This window comes from Otolemur garnettii, unplaced genomic scaffold (assembly GCF_000181295.1).
Source record: "Otolemur garnettii isolate 467f Iridium unplaced genomic scaffold, OtoGar3 scaffold00028, whole genome shotgun sequence".
NCBI classification, from domain to species: domain Eukaryota; kingdom Metazoa; phylum Chordata; class Mammalia; order Primates; family Galagidae; genus Otolemur; species Otolemur garnettii.
Genome location: NW_003852423.1, coordinates 18,060,581 through 18,074,269, shown reverse-complemented (window position 1 = coordinate 18,074,269; position 13,689 = coordinate 18,060,581). Strand labels below are relative to the sequence as shown.

General features: G+C 44.8%; 1 protein-coding gene across 1 annotated transcript in view; it reads left to right on the top strand.

The window, feature by feature from the left end:
- The window catches only part of AOAH (acyloxyacyl hydrolase), a 220,879-nt gene that overhangs the window by 100,686 nt on the left and 106,504 nt on the right, over nucleotides 1–13,689 (top strand). Inside the window, exon 11 of the mRNA XM_003788590.3 lies at nucleotides 13–107. Coding sequence (XP_003788638.2) covers nucleotides 13–107 — 95 coding nt within the window. The remainder of the gene's footprint in view (nucleotides 1–12; nucleotides 108–13,689) is intronic.

Genomic DNA, 13,689 nt, shown 5'->3' with positions numbered 1-13,689 from the left:
TGTGCTGCCTAGGTTCACAGCCCAGAGGAATCATTTTGCTGGGAGACTCAGCAGGGGCTCATTTTCACATTTCTCCAGAATGGATCACCGCTTCACAGATGTCTTCGGTAAGTAATTTTGGCAGTAATCATTCCAGATGCGCTGGCCTTTGTTTTTGTTTCCCCTTGCTTTCTCTAAATGCAATGCCAGCTCCAAACAGGTGCAAATTTCCCTCCTCAGCAAAATCTGCCTTGAAAGATGTATCCACAGTCATTTCAGTCCTGGGCAGATGGAGGCAAAAGGTTGCTTCTATTCCCACCCTCAGCCTGGCTGTTGCCGTGGACGTAGCCCAGGGCCAGCTCTCCGCAGAAGCCTCTTTTGTTTGTTTCTTACCTGAGCAAGTTAGAAGGACTTTGCAGAGCAGACTGTTCTGCCCCTGTTGGCCACGTGTGCTCCACATCAGGAGGGGCATCAGGGGACAGACAAGCCTGCCATCCATTCCTTAAAGGTGGTGGGACTGGGCTGATGGCTTTTAAATAGAAAAATGAAGAGGGCCACAAAGCAGAATTGCAAGCAATGACAGACGCAGAGAAGGCCAGGAAAGGGGAAGGCAATCAACAGTTACCGACTTGGCGTCAGGTGTCGGACACCGTAGGAGAGACCTGCCTGTGTTACTCAGATGAACAACTCATAAATAGGGGGTAGATTTATGTCCACTCTGTGTGTTCCCAGTTCATCACCTGAGCACACACCTGCCACATTATCAGGAGGCTATTTTCTTCCTCTTAAATCGTGCAAACACCTGAGAAGTCGTGGGGTAAAGGGTGGGAGGTGAAGGGTGCAGGGAAGGGCAGTCTGAATGCCACACACCCATGCAGATGGTGCAGGGGCATCAGCCGGGTCATCCGTGGTAGGGTCTTTCTGTGGCCACAAGTTGTCACAAGGGAATGTACCAAAACTTGTGCCCGGAGACAGCTACCTAATTGGCAGGGCTCAGTGCAAAATAAAAGTACAAGTGCCCTTTTTTTTCAAAAAGCAGGAAAAGGCTCCCTTAAAGGTACTAAAAAAATTCCTTTTTGCAAAATCTCCTCTCAACTTGTCTTGGTGTTTTCTTATTTGCTATTTAAGGTCATTCCAAAAGAAATAACTAAAACATTAAATTATTAGCATGATTCTTATGTTGATTTTTATATTATGCAATGCTAGTTTTTCATACAACTATAAGAGCATTAAACTCATACGCAGGCAAAACCACTAAATTCACGTTATTCTTTTTCAGTAGCTCATCCTTAGCAGATTCTTTGAACTGCCCAGAAGAGAGGAAGACAAGACAGACTCAGGAGGGTGGAAGGAGGAACAGAGGGTTCCCTAGGGTATAGTTCTACCAGACTGAATGCTTCTTCAGGCAAGGGGATGCTCAGGGCAGGTATAAACCCTTGCAGCACTAGGCTTCCCCCAAGACACTCAGCCTGGGACCTGAGAAGTCTTCTCCTGCTAATGCTCTGGGGGTCCCCAGTCTGGTCAGGCATCTCCCCTTCCCATGGCCCACCTCCCCAGCTCACAGCAGTCAGGTGAACCCCAAGAGTCTTTCAACCACTGTGCACATTGTCCACATGTAACAAAGTGTCACAGGTACCTCATAAATATGTAAAAATATTTTCATCAATTAAAATATTTAATTAAAAATAAAAAGAATCATTTGCTCAAAAATGTATGTACACAAATACTCATCAAAGAGTTATCATAAGAGTAAAAATGAAGGTATAAAAATCTAAAAATTAGGATATAAAAATATTACATTCATACAATAATTTTATACAACCATTAATACACATATTAAAAGACATTATTTATTGACAAGAAAATATATTAATTATCATTTATTAAGGAATAAAAGCAAGTTATGAAATAGTATTATGAACATGATATATGTGTCTGTGTGTACAAATAAAAGAATAATTGGAAGGTTGTAGATCAGTATGTTTACACCGGCTATCTTTGGATGGTGGAATTATGGATAAGTTTTTCTTCTATTGTTATTTCATTGAATTTGTATTATGTGTGTACTAAATATTGCAATTCAAGATTTTAGAGATTTGTTTGTTCTGTTCTCTTGTTTTGATTTAAGCAAATAGCTAAGAAAACCAGCTACAGAAAATCATTTCTTTCTTTAACCTTTGTAAAAGCCTTCTGAAGTAGGTGTTTCTGCAATACAGCCTCAATTTACAGATTCTAGAGAGGTCAGTAGACTGCCCATGGTCACACAACTAACGGGTGGCAGAATCACTGCCTGTCAGCATAATCTTGAACACCCATTTCAACCAGAAACTCTGTGAATGATGATAGTAACACTCTCAGGCAAGGTCACATGCTTCAGTGAGCAAGGGCTGTGCCAATGTTCTGGACCCATAGATTGAACTCCATCCAGATGAGCTGTTCGCGCAGTGCAGTGGTGCAGTTAGTGAGGCTGGCTGAAGACCTTGCCCTTGTCCTTCCTGCTCCTGCTCCTGTTTCTAGCCTCTGGAAGCTGGAAGCTGAGGAAAGGCTGCCTCCCTTCATGACCTGGGGCCCATCCACGTTAGGTCTCTCCTGCAGAGTTCAGCCTCTCTCATGCATTCTCAGGGGACAGGAGTGGCTTCCTCTGTGGGGTTCTAAGTTTTTAGGGAAGACGGGCCGCTGCGCCGAGTAGACATTTTAAGGAAAATCACTTCAGCAAGCTCAGTGACCCCACCTAGAGACCTAACATTCGGGCTGTAACATTTTTCATCTGCTATTTGCAACAAAGAACTGATTGAAATGTTATTGATTAGCATTTGTTGCTTGGGTTTGGGTTACATTCCCCTCCTACTTTTTGCCATAAATAGTTTTGAGAAATGCTTATGAAAGTAGGCGGCTAAGGAGCCCAGATCAGGCATAACTATAATTGGAATGCAAGTATCTTATCAACACAGTGAAAGAATTATGGATAGTAGGGGCAACATGATTGTTTCAGGGTCAATTTGCCATCTGTTTTAAGCCTCTGATGTTTTAGGGTTCTTAAAATCTCTCTAAGTTAACATTCCTCTCCAAGCTAAGAATGAGCCTAGTCACTCCCAGCCTGGGCCACTCTGTGGTACATCATCTGATAAAAATGGAAGATGGGACAGGAAGAATAAGAGACATATTTTCGCTTAGAATATTGATACTGAAAATGAAGAGTGATCACAAATTTATTGTCAAAATAATAACTACTAACCCTCAAATCTCGCATGACTTAATAAAACCGTCATTTCTTCTCAGTCCTCCATCTGTGGGTTGTCTGGGGTCAAATGTTCTAGGCTGGGCTCTGTTGGTCTTGGCTCCAAGCTCCAAGTTGGGCCCAGGTCTGTGTCATTGTCTCCCACTTTTCTTGGATGGACCACCTCTCCAGAGCATGTTCTTTCTGCTCAGGGGGATGACAAAATGCAAGAGGTTAAGGCCCCTATGTAAGAGCCACCATCAACCCAGCAACCAAAGCAAGTCACTTGATCACAATCAAGACCAATAAGGAAGCAAGTAGACCTGTCCAAAGTGGGAGGAGGAAGACGGTATTTGCTTTATTGTTTTTTCCTAATTATAGATGTTAAATATGCAAAGGACAAAAATAAAAAAATACAGAAATTATTAAAATTCTTTCTTAATACTACCACCCAGAGAGAAGAATTACTTTAACATTCTGGAATACCAAATTTGTTTTGAAATAGTCTTTTAATATTATTTTTATTTAAAAAAAGATATAAAGTCAATAACAGAGCCAATTTTAGAAAGTTAAAAAAAAATTCCCACCATCTAAAATTGTTCTCATTATTTTTCCACTCTTTCCACCACTCCCCTACCGTGCATATATGTGTTATCTATATTGCATATACATGCACATTATGTGGTCACAAGGATAGCAAGTTTGCAATTGGCAATACTTTTTTTCAATTAGTATTAATCATAACTGTCTCCACATTGCTACATAGTCTTTTATTTATTTACTTATTTTTAATTGAGACAGAGTCTCATTTTATCTCTCTTGGTAGAGTGCCATGACATCGCAGTTCACAGCAATCTCAACTCTTAGACTCAAGCAATTCTCTTGCCTCAGCCTCCCTAGTAGCTAGGACTACAGGCACCTGCCACAACGCCCAGCTATTTTTGTTTTAGCAGGCCCACATTGGATTCGAACCCACCAGTCCTGGTGCATGTGGTTGGTACCCTAAACACTGAGTGATGAGCATCCCCTGCTACTTAGTCTTTATACTGACTATATTTATTAATGCTCTGTGGAGTCCTTTTCAGTGGACATGGATAATCTCCTAAACCATTCACCTATTACTGGATATTATACTGATTCACCATTCATTTTTTTTTTTTTTTTTGGCTGCTATGGATCATGCTTCTTTAAAAAAAAATTCCAAATTTAATTTTTTAATTTTTTGAAGAGGAGACAGGATCTTATGGTATTAGCCAAGCTGGTCTCGAACTTGGCTTCAAACAATGCTCCCACCTTGGCCTCCCAGAGTACTGGTATTACAGGTGTGAACCACCATGTCCTGCTCTATTTTTAAAAACTCTTATCTATAGAATCTCTTTGTTCAAGATGTCAATCCAGATACTAATATCATGCCTAGTTGATAGGCATGAGGCTTGTTGAGCTCAGATGTCTCAGATTTCCATTGCTGGACTTTTAGTGCTTGTCACAAGTACAAACAAATTATCAGCTCTATCTAGGGTGAAAATGCTAGAGTCACATCTCAGCAGGCCAGGCAGCAGAGCACTATTCGTGTATCAATTAATTCAGCAAACACTAACTGCACGTCCACCATGTGCCAAGTCCCGTGGCAGGGAGGAAAAGAGGATGGGAGTGCCCAGGTCCTCGTTAGGCTTGCAAGGCTATGGGGAAATGCAGACAAGCCAACAGCAGTTCCAGAGCAGTCAGTGCCATGCTGGGCATGTGCCCCCCAGGCTGGAACAATGGTTTCCTAAAGGAAGAGACAGTGTGTGCAAAGAAGGACAAATCAGAAGAAGTCAGGTCCAGCCCACCTAGCAGAGGAAAGAGCATGTGCAAGGGCTGGGGAGCAAAGAGGGCTTAGCATCCTGAGACGGAGCTCAGTGTAGCCAAACTGACACTATCCTCACACCTAGGGGAGAGTGACAGGGACGCCCGGAGAGGTGCATGGATGGATCCCAAAGGGCCCAGAAGCCATGTTGAGGAACTCAGAGTTTACCCTGAAGACCAGGGGGAGCCACTGAAGGGCTGAGAAATGTTCAGATTTGAAAGTTCACTCTAGGCAGGATGGATTCACTGGGAGGGAGAGGGGGAGGGCAGGAAATGGGGAGTCAGGTAACAGACCAGCTAGGCAGTTGTTAGAATCCTAGCAGAAGTGTCTTAAGCCAGGGAGATACAATGGGGAAGGAAGGAAATGGCCAAATTCAGAAGCTGTCTAGAATCAACAGTGGATATGTGTTTTTCTTACGCCCTTCCCATCCTATACACTTTGTGACAACTCCGAAAGACACCACACTCCCCTAGCCAGATGTCTCACTGGGCTGGGCTTGATCCCAGCTGTTCCCTGGCATCCTTACAAATGGAGGAGGCTGCCTAGAACTCATTCCCAACAAAGATCTTCCCTCAGAGTCTCAGCCAACCTTTGGAGACTCTAATAGAAGATCAGCCCTGCTAAGCAACTTCTGCTGTTTCTTATCCCTCTGCTCCATACCCCACCCCACCCCCCATTCATAAGTAGTTTTGGTGAGCATAGATATTATTGTCCAAATTGGGAACTTTGAGAGAAGAGGGATCACAACTGATAATTATGCCAGGACCCTGGGCATTAACCTGGACTAGCCCAGACACCTCCTGCTAGCACGAGAGCCACACTCCAAGCTAAATCCAGGAGTCGGGAGCAGTGCTCAGGGAAGAATTTCAAGCCTCTAACTTAACCTGCATAAAGAATAAACTTGTCCTTTGAATCAAATAGACCTGAGTTCGAATCCTTGCTAAGCCACTTTCATTTACTTCTTTGAGATTCAGTTTCCTTATCTATAAAACATAAATAATGTTGAAGACTTCATCAGAAATTTGGGATGATTTTTATGATAGGATATTAAAAATTGGACTCTTTATTTCTACCTATAAGTTTTAGCTGAAACCCCAAGACGATGTGAACCTTCCCAATATTCCTTTCAAGTGAAATCTTAAACCACTTCCACAGGACCTGCAGAAGAAGGGAGTGAAGCCAATTCTGCCACCTGTCCCTTAGCTGAGGTTGGGAGGGGCCAGTGTTCATACGGTAGTGGGGCTCAGCCCTCCCCATGGGGGGAAGGTGCAGATGTTCCCTTCTCACCATGAGGAGACCCCATAAAGAAAGTGAAGGCCACTGCTTTTACATTCAGTGGCAGGACAGAAAGGGCATCTTTCTGGACAAAGATGTGGACCCCAGGAAGGGAGAGCCAGCCCTTGCCCCTGGACATCCTGTAGAGGCTTGTGGGGCAAAGTGACCTCAAAGGTCTTAACCTCCAGCTGACCAGGGATGAAGCAGCAAACTTAAGTGGCAAGTGGGGTGTAGGGCATACACCAACTCCCCCATGGCACGTTCTGTACTTATTCCCACCTGGCCTCTCAGTAGCCCCATGACAGCCCCCATCATAGAATGTCACACCTGACTACATGTCATCTCCTTCCACTGCCGTCCTCAGGGGTCAGATGCCTCAGCCAGCAGGAAGGAGGAAAAGCTGGCCTAGTGGACACAGGAAGCAGGTGCAGGTGGCTAGCATCAAGCCCTGGTAGGGCCAGGGACAAGGAGGTTTACTTAAAATTATGAGGACTAGATGTTTTAATTTTCCAAAATGGAATTTAACTCAACTAGAAGAATCTATGTTATCTAAGAATGAGCACATGCATAATCAGGCTGGTTTGGGTGTTCTTCCAGGGGCAAGGGATGAACTGAATCAGCACCACACTTTGCGTGGGCAGGGGAGAAAAGAATAGAGTTGTTGTGTCCTTGCACCCTGAAGTGTTGCTCATGTAATGTGCCGGCAAACCCCTCAAACACTAGCAAAGTAACAGATGCTCAGGGAACTCTGAGCCTCGCCTCTGTGATCATTCCGAGGGGGGCCTGTCGCAAACCAGTGCAGCGAAGGGGAGTGAACCAGAGTGGAATTGGTGGGGACTGAGGAAAATACAACATAAGAGAAGACATGGAAACAAAGGGTGGGATTGGGAGGACTGACGGAGCTGGTGGCTGCAGCCGGCACCAAAGCACAAAATCAGCTTTATTTTATAGTATCTGTACAGGGTCATCCAGGGGAAAGTAGCGTAGACAATATGGGGAAATAGCATAAACAAAAGACATAATTTCGGTCTTAAAGTACAATTGGAAAACACAAATGACTTTAATAAAGACAAATCATCTTGTTAATGGTTTCTACTCAACTCATTAACATATGACAAGAAGTAAGAAGGGCAAGATCAGGAGCATCTCAGCATAGATGACAAAACAAAAGAAGAACTATGTGACTTAGTAATTTCTACTCTGCTTCATTAACATGTTATAAGAAGTAGGAAGGCAAAGGTCTCTGCACAGTTAACTGGACAGAGAAAAAGCCATGTGACTTCTGGCAGAGGGAGCATGAGAAAGGAATATGGCTGTTTGGAGAATGGAGAAGTGGTTGGAGGCTCATTCTCTGAATGTTCCCCAGGCTGTGAGGGCCCTGCCATCTCACAGCCCGCTCTTCACAGGTCTCCTTAGGAAGTGTCTGGTACCACCTGTAAAGAAGAGCAGTTGTCATACTTTGGGGCCTCATTTTCCCTTCATGCTCTTGTTGGGTCCAAGAAATCCTCCCAACTTAGCCCAAAGGGACAGACTCGAGACACACTCCGATGTAAAGGGCATAAGGTGAGATTTTATTACAGACCGGTCTGGACCTGCCCAGCATGCAAGCCTGGGACAAGCCCTGAACTCGGGGTGAAGGCAGTTTTTATGGGGTACAGAAAGCAAGAGGGGTAGGGTCAGATATGAGTACACTTTTGATTGGTGGTTGGTGAGATCACTAGTAAAGGAAGGTTTGCATTGGTGGCTGATGATTTCACTAGTACAGGTGAGGGGGGGATTTCTTAACCGGGGCTTGATTAAGTGGCTGGAGGGAAATTACCTGTTAGGGTAATAAAAATTTATTGTTTTATTGCAGTAGGGTGACTTAGTTAATAAGGAATTGGGGGCTTATTGCTCTGTTGCCCAGGGTGGTACTATTTGGTTGAGTAACTATGAAAGGAATGAGAAAGGTTGCAGGGTGGGCCCTGTGGGTATGGTTTAAGCAACTAGGAATGGAATGGGGATGGTTGCAGGGTGGGCCCTACTAGGAATGGGGAAGGTTACAAGGTGGGCCCTGCAGGCCAGGGCCCAGGAACAGAACTTATGTGGAAACAACAAAATGGAGCTGATCTGGTCCTCACACTCTTAAAAACATTGAGGAGCAGGAACTTTGGCTTATGTAGGTTATTATATCTGTCAATATATATCAACTATAGATATGGATCACATACCTAGATATACATCAGTATCTATCAGTTATATCATCAATAATCACAAGAACAGAAATCAAAACAAATTGTATAAATGTTGCAGGAAGATGAGGCCCATTGGAGAGAAAGAGCACCCAAACACCACGTTTATAAGAGGAAGGGCTTTATTCACTGGCCAGGAGCTTATGGCATAGATTTCCAAATGGCTGCACTCCCCAACTGGCTTGGTCTTTCCCTTTTTATTGACAGTCAAAAAGTTCCACGCTGTTGCAAGAAGACAAGGCCCAATGGAGAGAAAGAGCACCCAAACACTGTAGTTATAAGAGGAAGGGCTTTATTCATCAGCCGGGAGCTTACAGCATAGAAGATTTCCAAATGGCTGTGCTCCCCAACTGGCTTCGTCTTTCTTTTTTTATTGACAGTCAAAAGTTCCACCCCACAGGTACCCTTCCCATTGGCCAGTTTGAATCAAGTGGGAGATGCTACTCCAGCCTCCATAGAACTACAGGATTTCACAGAACTCGGAAATTTCCAGGTTCCAGGAGGTTAAGCCTATAAATTCCCAAGAGCTGAGTCACCACAGAGAGGGCCCTGCAGGTGCATCCTCATGGTCTCCCTGAGAAGACCTGTTCTCCCGGACCTTACCCCTCTCCAGTATCCTCTCTCATTCCCCCCTTTTGAGACTCCAGTATATTTTTAATTTGGGGTCTCAATATCAGCTTGTTTCTGTAGGTGCCGATATTAATTACTTTTTAGCACTAAGGTTTGAGGGACTGTGACTTTTCTTGGGTTCTCTACTCAGGCCTTAATAGTACCGTAGCTTATATGTGGCTAACACACATATAAGTTTTACTTTTCCCTGTGAAATTTTCCCTCTCTTTTCTGAAAGTTTAAAGTCTAATTAAGGCAAGTCCCTCGAAGAGTTTTCTCAGGCTTCAGCCGTGCGTTGACCAGCCAGCTCCCAGTATGTGGCTGGAGCAGGGCATGTTGACTGTCTTAAAAGTTACCTTTACTTCCCAAGGGGCAGTGAAGTCCTATTCAGCCAACTGTGATAACTCCAGGTGAGGATTCCTGGATTCCACCTTCACTGCTGTGCGTGTGGTCAGGATGATGGTGTAAAGTCCTTTCTATCTTGGTTCCAGGGGGACCAGTTCTAGACCTGGACTTGGTCCCCTTGATTCTCCAGAGAGAAAGGATATACAGACACAAAAGACTAAACAGAACATGGTTAATTACCTCAGTGGAGACTTTCCTTGCTACTCTTTATAGGGTTTTTGTCTTTTTAGTTCAGTCTTTCTTAGTTCTTTTAGGAGTTCCTGCTAAGTTGCAGAGAATTGACAGAGAATTGACAGAGGCCTCTTTGAACAATACTAGTGGCAAGGCCTGTATCTAGGTAAGCTTTGCTTTCTGGCAGAGTTTACCAATTTCTGCTCTTATGGTCCTGTCCATATACTGTACCCTGTCTAAGCTTTGAGGCCTACAAGTTATTCAAAGCTTTAGCTTATTATTTGCACTACTTCTGTTAAGAAGGCTAGCCTATTGTCAAATTTAAAACAGAGTGGCAACCTAACCCATGCTATGATTTCTCTGGGCAATAGTTTTGCTAATTCAGGAGTCCTTTTTATCCTGGTGGGGAAGGCTTTTACCTATTCCAAGTCTGATAGATCATTACCAGCAAGTACTTGTTCCCTCTAAACCTGGGCATTTCAGTGAAGTCTACCTGGAAGTCCTCAAAGGGCGTTGCTCAATGTGACTGGATTCCTGGGGGTATGGTTAGTCCTTGGCACGCATTGAACCGCTTGCAGGTGACATACTGTAGACTGACAGTTTTGGCCAGGGCTGCCAGGTGGGGGATGTAGAAGTACCAGCCCAGCAACTTCATCAAATACTCCTGTCACTATGGTGGCCCCTAGAATCTGGGGGACTGTTAATCGTCTGTCTGGCATCTTTGTCCATCCTCCCTCTGCTTCCTGGCTCCCCTCTGCTGCCAACCATTTATTCTCTTTCTGGGAGTACATAGGTGAGAGCTCTGGAACCCATGGGATGAGGGAATCCACTCGCGACACCTTGCACCATCACATAACTGCTTCCATCAACATACAAGTCCCAGTCTGCATCTGTCCAAGGCTGGTCACGCAAGTCAGGTCTGCTAGAGTAGACCATTATCTATAACTTCCATACAGTCATGTTCAGCCTTTCTTCCACTGGCTGGAAGGAGTGTGGCTGGGTCCAAGGTGTTCTTACATTATTGAGCCAAAAATGTCCTTTAAAGTGACCATAGAGTGGTCACTTTTACCATGGCTTTTACTAGCACGGCTTTTTTTTAGCACGGCTTTTACTCTGAGATCCTGCCCTAGAGTCAGCTTATTGGCTTCTTGCACAAGGAGAACAGTAGCGGCTAGAGCCCGTAAGCAGAGTGGCCATTCTTTTGCCACTCCATCTAACTGCTTAGAGAAGTAGGCTACAGGCCGTGGACAGGACCCAACCAGCTGGGTTAACATACCTGCAGCCATCTTCTCTCTCTCTGAGACATACAGAATAAAGGGTTTGGTTAGGTCTGGCAGTCCCAGTTCAGGAGCAGTCATTAGCCCCATCTTTAGCTGGGAGAGGGCATGTTTCTGTTCTCTTCCCCACTCTAAGGGCTTTCCTTCCTCTCCTTTAGTTGCCTCATACAGAGGTCTAGCCAAGATGGCAAAGTTGGGGATTCAAAGATGACAGAAACTGCACCTAGGAATTCCCAAACTTGCTTTCAGTTTGTGGAGGTGGGGAGGCGACTAATGACTTGCTGCCTCTCCCTGCCTAGATTCCTCCCTCCCTGCTGGATAATAAATCCTAGATAGGTACTCACTGCTGGCACATCTGAGTCTTTTGCTTAGGAACGGTATAGCCACATACCTCTAGATGTTGCAAGAGGCAGTCTGTACCTTGAGCACAGCCCTGGGGAGTTATCTTTCACCCAGACCCATGGCCACCGCTGGGCCAGTTTGGGCCTCAGTCCTTCCCCTGGCTGAGTCACAAACAGCCACCACTCCCAAGGCAGACACCAGATCTGGTTTGGGCAGTTTTAGCTGCATATTTCCTCGTGGCCTTTTATGGAACACTTCCCAGGGAGACAAAGGCTTGTTCAGCAGTGGCTCTGTTGCTCCTATGTCAATCCTGTGGTCTGAAAGAGGGGCTACTGGCTGGGTGACCACCAAGTGTTCACCCCCAGTATTAATTAGAAAGTCAGTGTCCTTGCCCCCAATCCGTACTCGGACCATGGACTTTCCAGGGCAGCTGAGTCTATTCCCCTTCAGTCTAGCAGGGCATCTCCCACTAAGTTATAGAGAGCTCCCTGCTCTTCTGGTTCTGTGACCTCTCTCCCAGGATTTTCCTCATTTCCTTGCCTCTGGGGACACTTATTTTTCCAATGCCCTGTCTCTTGGCCAGTTGCACACTGATCCCTTCGCAAGGGGGAGGGGGCCTTTTACCTTAGGTCCCCTACTTCCTCGCACTCCTTGACCCTGTCCTCTTTGAATGGGAGGGGGTCCTTTCCTTGTGCCTTTCAGAGCCACAGCTATGAGATTGGCCTTCCGCTTCACGCACCTGTCCTCTTTTCTACAGCTTACTGCTTCCCGATTCACAAAGACCTTTTGTGCTATTTTGAGGAACTGTGAGGTGTTCATACCTGCAAACCTCTCCTGCTTCTGCAGTTTTGGCCGTATATCCTCAGCGCTTTGGCTAACTAGGGCCATATTAACCATCCTCTGATTCTCAGGGCTCTCAGGGTTAAAGGGAGTGTACATTCAAAATACTTCACATAACCTTTCATAAAACTGGCCTGGACTCTCATTCTTTCCTTGGAGGACCTCATTTACTCTGTAGATTAATTGGTAGTTTTCTGTGTCCCTGTCTCAGCCTCTGCAACAATGCCTCTGCTACCAGATCTGCCAAATCTTCAGCACCACTACTCTAGGTCAGGTGGAAAGCACTTTCCCTTCCTGCCCCTGTGTTACTAGCACTGTTGAGACCTGCCCTCTCAACCAAGGTGGTTGGCTCACTACTAGCTGTAGCCAGGTATCTATATACAGAAACTGCTCAGAGTGAACCCCTTTTCCAGTAACTTTGTGCCATACCTCAGACACTAGGGATCTCTCTAAACTTCGCTCCGACAGCCATCCAATTCTAAAGGGGGCCATTCCTGCTCACAAAGACTCCTTAGCTTTCCTGGTTTCATAGTCACCTACAAATTCCTTCTTTTTTTTTTTTTTTTTTTTTTTAAGTTTTTGGCCAGGGCTGGGTTTGAACCGGCCACCTCTGGCATATGGGGCCAGTGCCCTACTCCTTTGAGCTGCAGGTGCCGCCCTCCTTCTTAAAGTTCTTCAACATAGTAGCTAATGGGGTGGGCTTCTCTTGCTTGTTCCCCATTTCTACCCAAGGTCTCCCTTCCAAGATGCACACTCACACCACACTTTTTGGCCAGTCTCTTAGTTCCATTTAACAGTTCAATTTAATAAACAGTTATGACTCATTTTATAAGTTGACAGTACAGACAAGGCTGGGATCTAATACAGGTGGGCCACAACCTTTTTTTTTCCTTTGAATTATTTTTTTCTCTCTCCAATTTCTCTCTTCACTAAAGACAAATTACAGGAGAACCAACTCAGTTGCCAAAATAACCTGTACCTTCAGTATACTGATTATTTGCATAAAGTGCAGTAAGAATTATTAGCCATCTAGACTCTTTGGCTTTGCTGGAACCTTTTATAAGGAATTTTCAGGCCGGACTTTCTCAAGAGTCTTTCATGAGCCCAGGTTTCATCTGTGCCATAAGATACCTGTATGCATTGGGTAAATTCCTCTTCTCTTGAGGTCCCCAAGCACCTTTCAATTTCCGGACCTGTCAGCAGGCAACCTTCATTACTTACCACAGATCAGGAAAGGTTACTGATGGGTATCTGGCCAGTTTTCCAAAGGACTTTCTTTATTGGCCTTATAAAGTCAACCTTAATTCCTTAACTCAGTCTGGACAACTCTGGAGATGCTATTCCAGCCAAAGCCTTGGTAAAATAACCAGTGCCTTCATGATGTCCTAGAGAACAAAGCAGATTCTTATTGAACTTATGCAAATAACTGTATTGTCAGAAATTAATACTTACAAATGGCTTTCAAATTCCAGAGAAATCAAGGAGAGAGAAAAATAC